The sequence below is a fragment of the Triturus cristatus genome, chromosome 11, assembly GCF_964204655.1.
Source record: "Triturus cristatus chromosome 11, aTriCri1.1, whole genome shotgun sequence".
NCBI classification, from domain to species: domain Eukaryota; kingdom Metazoa; phylum Chordata; class Amphibia; order Caudata; family Salamandridae; genus Triturus; species Triturus cristatus.
Window position 1 is genome coordinate 998536585 of NC_140594.1, and position 9838 is coordinate 998546422.

The 9838-nt window shown below is 40.3% G+C and overlaps 1 protein-coding gene across 1 annotated transcript; it reads right to left on the bottom strand.

Moving 5' to 3' along the window:
* Positions 1 to 419: 419 nt before the first annotated feature.
* Positions 420 to 1295, bottom strand: LOC146785817 (protein FAM200C-like). Its single transcript, XM_085633111.1, has one exon. The coding sequence runs from the start codon at positions 1293 to 1295 to the stop codon at positions 420 to 422; it is 876 nt and encodes a 291-aa protein (XP_085489237.1).
* Positions 1296 to 9838: the final 8543 nt, after the last annotated feature.

Below are 9838 nucleotides of genomic sequence, written 5' to 3' on the forward strand. Positions count from 1 at the left end.
AAAGATGCTTCGAGGGCTGAATTGTGCTGCATGTCAATGAGCTCTATTTCTGCTTGAGCCCTTTCCATGCCAATAAGGGCAACAACGTCAAGATTTCGTGCAATCACAATCCAGGGGTTTTCAACCAGCCTGAACAGAGAGGTGAGGGCTCTGAATTGAGCAAATCATCGTTTCATCTCCCCAGAAATGTCCTCAAGACATGCACCAAGGTCTAGGTTTGACAGAATTTCTTGTGCATCTGGAAACCTCTGCATCACAGACAACAGTTTTGGCAAGTGGGTGAAGTCACTATCATCCAGTTGCTCTTTGAATAGCACAAGCTTACTTTCAAAAGCATAAATACCATTCATAAAGGAGCACACAAGCTGTTGTTTACATTGCAGGGTCAAATTGAGAGCATTAAAATGTGTGAAAATATCTCAAAGAAAATGTAGCATAATAAGCCATTTCACATCCGTTAGTTCTGGGAACGATTGGCCTCTACTAGGAAGCAATGCGATGAACCACTCCAGAACCTTCCCTTTGCTTAGCCAACGCATGTCAGTGTGCATCAAGACGTCGGTATATTCTGCTTGAGATTCCTGCAGCATTGCTTTAAAAAGTCTATGGTTGAGAACTTTGGCACGGATAAAATTAACAATTTTCACTGCACCTTTTAGGACATTATTCAGTTTTCCATGCTTTAATTTTGCACACAATACTTCCAGGTAAATATTGCAGTGGTAGTCTCTCACAGTCTGTCCTATGAGCTTCTTTTTATGCATAGATACGAAGCCTCTGTCATGGCCTACTATGGCAGGAGCCCCATCCGTTGTTATGCTGACAAGAGTATTCAGTGGTATGTCATTTGTTTTAAAGTAGATGCACATGCTGTCCAGTATATCTTCTCCTCTTGTGTGCCCTTGCAGTGGTAGAAGGCACAGGAGCTCTTCTTTGGGATGAAGCGATTGGTCCAGATACCTCACCCAAACTAATAACTGGGCCACATCGCCTATGTCTGTGGACTCATCCATGGCAATGCTGAAGAACGGTGACTCTCTCACTGCTTTTATCACCTGCTCCTGGATGTTTTGTCCCATTGCCTCTATTCTGCATGCACACGTGGAATCCGATAGCTGCAATGCACCGATTTCCTTTAAAATGCTGGCCTTATTAGTGTCGTTGTAAAATAAAATTTTGGCTGCTGAAAGGAAACATTGCTTCACCAGCTCTGCATCTGAGAATGTTTTTTTATGTTTGGCAAGCAAGTAGCATATTTTGAAAGACGCTTCTGTTACAGCCTCAGATTCCTTCATCTGGCAAAGGAAGATCTTCTGCTGGGAAAAAAGAGCTTGCTTCAACAATGCCACTTTTGCAGATCGCAGTTTTGAGTTCAGTCGGAAGTTCGTAGTGTATCCAGAGTGCCGCGTTTTGTAGTGCCGTTCCAGTTTATACCTCTTCAGAACATTTACTTTCTCTTTGCAAAGCAAACAGGTGGCTTTTTCTTTTGGACATTCTACAAACAAGTACTCTTCTTCCCATGCTTCCTGGAAGGTCCTGCGTTCGCTCTGTATCGATCTGGGTCATTTGCAAGGCTTGGAAACTGGGCTGTAGGCCATTGCGGAGCTCTCCAGCTAGTTTCTTACTATGTAACAAGTAACAAGGACTAGGAATCTGATTTTCCACCGGACAACCAATGGACCGACACCGTCCCACAACCGATGGACCGACACGACCGATGGACAGACACGCCCCACGACTGATGGACCGACACTGCGTCGCTACTGTTGGACAGATACCACCTTACGACCGATGGACTAACACCACTTCTCACAAGAGATCTGTGAGCAACACCAAAGTAATGTTTTTTTTAAACATACAAAGTAATGGGTAAACCTGTAAATGAAAAATAGGAGGCTTTCCTAAAGCCAGTGGTTTATGCAGGAAATGTGTCACTCAATAGGGATTTGAAATAAATGGTATGCACACACACGTATATACAAGCACAAGTTCATCCATAGGTATCTTGGCGCTGAATAACTGATGTTTATTGCTACCCAACTCATTCTATCGACCTCAGATGAATGAAAGGCAAGACCCGCAAGGATTTGAACCTGTGACCATGAGTTAGAACACAGGCCCCTGCAGTGGACGCATTATTCCACTGCGCCACCAGACCCGGCATGCACACAGTACAAGGATACAGAGTAGAAACACATATGGAAGGAGCTAATCAGGACAATGCTATTTGGTGTGGTTAAGTTGTCAAACTAAAGGTATCTGAAAGGCTCAGATACAATGGTCAGACCTGTAGAGAGGGGATGGGCGAGGGGAGGGGCCAGGTTTCAGGTGGGGATTAGTAGAGTGGGCAGAGAATCAGAGGGCGTGAATAACCAGAAGATTGGGCCAGTGGGCAGAGTCAGGTGTGGCCAGAAAGAGCAAAACATCCCAATTTTGTGTATTTGTTTGGCATTTCATTGCCTAGTTACATCTTAGAACGTTATGTAATTCACCAAATGGATACACAAGTTTTTTTAAGGTTTAATATGAGTTCTTGACATTAAAATACATTCACAAAGTGGAAAATGTGCCTGATTACAGAAATTTTCCAATTACTCTTAAAAGTGGATTCACAAGCTATTTGTATCCGTCGCATGCAGTTTCTGTCATCAGTACTTCTCATCTCTTTTTCCACAAGAGCAGTTAAAACATGAATGCGAAAATACCCTACTTTGCAAATGTTTTCCACATAAATATGGCCCTGCCATATCTGAGGCATAATACATCATCTGCTGCTTGATATGACAATTTAAAAAAAAACATTGTAGCTCTACTTTGCCCTCTATACCAGCTGATTTGCTGCATTCTTAAATATTTCCAGCTAGCTGAAAGTAAAAACATGGATGCAAGGCAAAGCTGCCACGACTTTAATCCATAAAACATTCAACGTCTCGCACAAAGCTACCTTAAAACAGGATCAACCTAAATGCAGCCATCAATCAAGGACAATTCACTTCACAAAGAAAAGAGAGATGTCCTATTAGTTAAAAAAAAAAACTGCGTTTACATTTTATAATCATGGCTAGTAACAGTGTTTTCAATATTGTAACACAGCAGCAGCTCACTAATATTACTGCAAGTAATGTCTATGACTCCACTCCTATTTCTCATATGTGAGTTCCTGTTTTGATCTAACATTATTACAATGGCATCTGAGACAGGTGGGGAGAAAGAGAGATGGTGAGAGTCTTGAGAAAAGGCGCAGGGTGAAAGAGTCAGGGAAAGTAAGGAAGAGACAATTGGAGAAACAGATGAGAGACCATCACATTGCCTACTAAAATAGGATGCTGTGCTTACCTCTCGGGTGCGAAGATCAACCTGCGGGTGGAGCTGGTGTTGCAGGGTGATGGAAATCAAGCTGGTCGTGGAGATGGAGGCAGATGTGGTGATGGAGCTGCTACTGGCCAAATTCAAGTGGCGAAGAAGTGGCCCCAGGCAGAGAACAGGCTTCAGGGCGAGAAGACGTGCGGTGAACGAGAAGAAGCATTAAAGCAGGCCATGTTCCATTCTGTTATGCTTCAGCAACTTTCCCTTTCACAACAAGAGGCAGCGCTGTCTGTTACAGGGTGACCAGCCAGAAAAAAGACAAATATCGTATACGGACTATTGCACTTAGATCCCGGGCAGGGAAAAGTAACTAGCAAAACAGCAGATAGAATGAGTAACATTCATTTCAAGTCAGTTCTCAGAAAAGGATTTTATTAAGGTTTGTCTATTAAAAATTTCAGCATTCTAGATAGTAGTTTGGAAGTTGCCATATATACAATTACTGGAAAGAAATTACAAATCGTCACAGTTTCTCTTTAAAGCACATTAAGCTCACACGCATTGAATTTCACATCTAATGAATTCCCATTGGCACTGACCCAGGCAGATCAACATATCCATGAATCCTTATTAGATGACTTATTTTAAATAAACAACGTGCTTTATGAAAACTTTGAACGGTCATTAAGCTGCAGATACACTTATTTCAGCAGTTCAATTGATCGACTTAAGTGCCTTCATGTTTTACAATGTGCAGAGAAAATCATGTCATATAGTGAGACAAGTCGTAATTAGACAGTGTTTTAGGAGACCACACACATTTTGCAAGCTCATGTCAGGTGCTGGGCTACTCCTTTCAAGCTAGTGCGTTTTGTAATGATAAAAGAAAATAATGAGTGCAATATATTTGTTAATGTGTGTTGGATGCATATTTAGTCATGGCTAAACTGACTCTCGCCAGACAATGGAAGCAAAACACAAGCCCAAAGTGGCACAGGTAGTGCGGAGTATTTGGGAGACAATGGCGGTGGAGCGCATGTATCGGACGCTCGCGGTGATTTTAAGGGTGCCGCAGCCTGGAGGGAGCGTCAAGGGAAGTGAGGTACCCACCATACTGCCCGCGGTTACACTTACCTGCAGCGATGCTGAAGATTTTCCGGCTGCAGCGAAGATTCTCCGGGGCTGCAGGCTGCGAGGACGTCGACGTCGCCACGGACACAGGAAGCTTCTTCAAAGGTCCTTTAAAAGTCAGCTGTAAAAGCGCTAGGTACAGCTGACTTTTAAAGGGCCTGTGCTTCGCGCTGGGTGCCGTGTGTGACGTCACGTTTCAGCGGCCCTGGCCAATCAGAGGCAAGCATAAACAGAGAAGCTGGTCGCAGGAGCAAACGTTGTGATTACGTATACATATAAATGAACCAAAATGTCAAACAGATTGTGCGTCATGTTGAATAACCACTTTTTAAAGCCTCACAGTGACCAAAATTGGCATTTTTACAGACTTTTCCTCCCAATCAGAAGCTTCTATTTAAAACCAATTTAGGGCAGGAAAAAGACACTAAACACACGTATTTTAGTTCCAAAAGTGATGATTGACATGCAATAGAAATTTACAGTCAAAAGATTAAATATTAAAAAAATGACCGTTTCTGAACACCTGGAAAAAGGTCATCGTTTTTCAACAGAAAATAGATTTTTTGAACTATAGAAAAAAATTATTCAAAATGTCAATTGGATTGTGCCTCATGTTGAATAACCATTTTTTAAAGCCTTACAGTGACCAAAATTGCCATTTCTACAGACTTTTCCTCCTACTCAGAAGCTTCTATATCGGCCAATTTCGGTCAGGAAAAGGACTCTAAGCACATGTATTTTAGTATCAAAAGTGTTAATTCACATGCAATAGTCATTTACAGTCAAAATATTAAACATTTAAAAACTTACCATTTTTGACCATCTGGTGAAAGTTTGACAGGTCCGGGGGTCATCATTTTTCATCAGAAAATTTATATTTTTGGGCTGTGGCAAAAATGAACCAAAATGTCAATTGGATTGTGCCTCATGTTGGATAACCACTTTTCAAAACCTCACAGTGCCCAAAATTGCAATTTTTACAGGCTTTTCCTCCTACTCAGAAGCTTCTATTTCGAGAAATTTTAAGCAGGAAAATTACTCTAAACACACTTATTTTAGTTCCAAAAGTGATAATTCAGTGCAATAGTCATTTACAGTCAAAAGATTAAACATTCAAAAATGACCATTTCTGACCATCTGGAGAAAGTTCGACAGGTTCGGGGTCATTGTTTTTCATCAGAAAATTGATTTTTTGCACTGTAGAAAAAATTATTCAAAATGTCAATTGGATTGTGCCTCATGTTGACTAACCACTTTTTAAAGCCTCACAGTGACCAAAATTGCCATTTTTGTAGACTTTTCCTCCTATTCAGAAGCTTCTATTTCTGGCAGGAAAATAACTCTAAACACACTTATTTTAGTTCCAAAAGTGATAATTCAGTGCAATAGTCATTTACAGTCATAAGATTAAACATTAAAAATGACCATTTCTGAACTTCTGGGCAAAGTTCTACAGGTCCGGGGTCATATTTTTTCATCAGAAAATTGATTTTTTGTACTGTAGAAAAAAATGATTCAAAATGTCAATTGCATTGTGCCTCATGTTGAATAACCACTTTTTAAAGCCTCACAGTGACCAAAAATACAATTTCTGCAGACTTTTCCTCCTACTCAGAAGCTTCTATATCAACCAATTTCGGTCAGGAAAAGGACTCTAAACACACTTATTTTAGTAGCAAAAGTGATAATTCACATGCAATAGTCATTTACAGTCAAAAGATTAAACATTAAAAAAAACGTACCATTTCTGACCATCTGGAGAAAATTCGACAGGTCCGGGGTCATCATCTTTCATCAGAAAATTGATTTTTTGGACTCTTGAAAAAATTATTCAAAATGTCAATTGGATTGGGCCTCATGTTGAATAACCACTTTTAAAGCCTCAAAGTGACCAAAATTGCAATTTTTGTAGACTTTTCCTCCTATTTAGAAGCTTCTATTTCGGGCAGGAAAATGACTCTAAACACACGTATTTTAGTTCCAAAAGTGATAGTTCACATGGAATAGTCATTTACAGTCAAAAGATGAAACATTAAAAATGACCATTTCTGAACATCTGGACAAAGTTCGACTGGTCCGGGGTCATGGTTTTTCATCAGAAAATTGATTTTTTGGACTGGAGAAAAAATTATTCAAAATGTCAATTGGATTGTGCGTCATGTTGAATAACCACTTTTTAAAGCTTCACAGTGACCAAATTGCCATTTTTACAGACTTTTTCTCCTACTCAGAAGCTTCTATCTTGACCAATTTCAGGCAGGAAAATGACTCTAAACACTATTATTTTTGTTCCAAAAGTGACAATTCACATGCAATAGTCATTTACAGTCAAAATGTTAAACATTAAAAATTATAATTTCTGACCATCTGGGGAAAGTTCTTCAGGTCTGGATTCATCGTTTTTCATCAGAAAATTTATTTTTTGGACTTTAGAAAAATGATCCAAAATGCCAATTGGATTGTGCCTTATGTTGAATAACCACTTTTTAAAGCCTCACAGTGACCAAAATTGCAATTTTACAGACTTTTCCTCCTACTCAGAAGCTTTTATCTCGACCAATTTCGGTCAGGAAAAGGACTCTTGTTGGACGTGGCCCTTTTGGCAGGTTCACCTCTAAACTTTTTGCAATTAACCTAGCCTTTTTCCCTGTTTAGTGTTGGTGGGTTTTGGCCTCTGCGCACTTTAGCACTGTGACCCAGTGTAAAGTGCGTGCGCGCTCTGAGTGCGCGTGGTGAGATTGGCCTGCCCTCCCATAGGAATGCATGGGGGATATGTGTGTCCATAGTAATTCCTGGTGTGAGAGGAGTGCAGGATCGATTTTAGAATGTGCGAACTCGGGAGAATAAATGCTGCGCAATGGTGTGCGTAGATTTAGTGTGACTAGTGGAGAAGTGCCACTTTTAGAAGTGGGAATTTCTGTGTGCGGTCTACCTGCCTGCCTAATGTGTGCATGTCTGGCTTGTGATTGACAGGTGCTGGATGGTGTGGGGAATTCCAGGAGCCAGAGTGAGGCAGCCCAGTGCTGAATAGAGAGATCTGCATCTAGATGGGAGGGAGGAGTTGCACCTGGGACCTGAATAGGACTGTACCTTCCCTCCACAATGCTGGCTCCAACCCCTGTGGTGCGTCTGAGCACCTAGCCCCCACCTGACAAAGGAGAGAGGAGCTGAGCACAACAAAGTGCTCCAAGGCTCCCCCAAAACCAGTTGAATCTGGTTTTCCCCCAGCCCTGTGCTGACAACGGAAAAATGTGTATAAAAGAAGGGGCTGTGACCCCATGAAAAGGTTCTGTTGTGCTTGTGTTCTTGAGGGGACACTGCCAGGAGGAACCACCCCGGGACCCAGCTGCTGTTTCCTGTGGGTCCCTGCATGCTGGCCTGCCTGGCTGCGCCTTGCTGGGGTCTACCCAGCCCCAAAGATCCTCTGATTCTGCCTTCCTGGAGACTTTGTGCTACAGCGCCTGGGAGCGCTTTATCTTTGCAGTTGTAGGAAAGCTTCACTTAATTTTGGGCAGAGTGCTGGACTTATGCCCTGGTGAGCGATCTATTTCTATTCAAGATGGGCAACGCTTCTGGTTGTTTAAACTGCAGCTCGAAGCTGCGATCATTGTGAAAGGGGGATCACAGTGCCCAAAATTGCCATCACAGACTTTTCGTCCTACTCAGAAGCTTCTATTTCGGGCAGGAAAATGACTCTAAACACACTTATTTTTGTTCCAAAAGTGATAATTCACATGCAGTAGGCAAATACAGTCAAAAGATTAAACATTAAAAAATAACCATTTGTGGCCATCTAGAGAAAGTTCGACAGGTCCAGAGTCATCGTTTTTCTTCAGAAAATTCACATGCAATAGTCATTTACAGCCAAAAGATTAAACATTACATATGACCATGTCTGACCATTTGGAGAAAGTTCGACAGGTCCGGGGTCATCGTTTTTCATCAGAAAATTGATTTTTTGGACTGGAGAAAAAAAGATTCAAATTGTCAATTGGATTGTGCCTCATGTTGAATAACCACTTTTTATAGCCTCACAGTGACCAAAAGTGCCATTTTTACAGACTTTTCCTCCTACTCAGACAATTTTTGGGCAGAAAAATGACTCTAAACACACTTTTTTTAGTTCCAAACGTGATAATTCACATGCAATAGTCACTTACCATCAAATTATTAAACATTAAAAAATTTACCATTTCTGACCATCTGGAGAAAGTTTGACAGGTCCAGGGTCATAATTTTTCATCAGAAAATTTATTTTTTTGCGCTGTAGCAAAAATGAACCAAAATGTCAAACGGATTGTGCCTCATGTTGAATAACCACTTTTTAAGGCCTCACAGTGCCCAAAATTGCCATTTTTACAGACTTTTCCTCCTACTCAAAAGCTTCTATTTCAACCAATTTCGGGCAGGAAAGTGTAACTAAACACATTTATTTTAGTTCCAAAAGTGATAATTCACATACAATAGTCATTTACAGTCAAAAGATTAAACATTAAAAAATGACCATTTCTGACTATCTGTAGAAAGTTCTACAGGCCAGGGTCATCGTTTTTCGTCAGAAAATTGATTTTTTGGACTGGAGAAAAAATGATTCAAAATGTCAATTGGATTGTGCCTCATGTTGAATAACCACTTTTTAAAGCCTCACGGTGACCTAAATTGCCATTTCTAGAGACTTTTCCTCCTACTCAGAAGCTTCTATATCAACCAATGTCGGTCAGGAAAAGGACTCTAAACACACTTATTTTAGTACCAATAGTGAAAATTCACATGCAATAGTCATTTACAGTCAAAATATTAAACATTAAAAAACTTACAATTTCTGACCATCTGGAGAAAGTTCGTCACGTCAGGGGTCATCATTTTTCATCAGAAAATTTATTTTTTGGGGCTGTAGCAAAAATTAACGAAAATGTCAAACGGATTGTGCCTCATGTTGAATAACCACTTTTTAAAGCCTCACAGTGCCCAAAATTGCCATTTTTACAGACTTTTCCTCCTACTCAAAAGCTTCTATTTCAACCAATTTCGGGCAGGAAAATGACTCTAAACACATTTATTTTTGTTCCGAAAGTGATAATTCACATATAAAAGTTATTTACAGTCAAAATATTAAACATTCAAAAACTTACCATTTCTGACCATCTGGAGAAAGTTCGACAGGTCTCGGGTCATCGTTTTTTATCAGAAAATTTATTTTTGGACTTTAGAAAAAATGATCCAAAATGTCAATTGGATTGTGCCTTATGTTGAATAACCACTTTTTAAAGCCTCACAGTGACCAAAATTGCCATTTCTACAGACTTTTCCTCCTAATCAGAATCTTCTATATCAACCAATGTCGGTCAGGAAAAGGACTCTAAACACACTTATTTTAGTACCAATAGTGAAAATTCACATG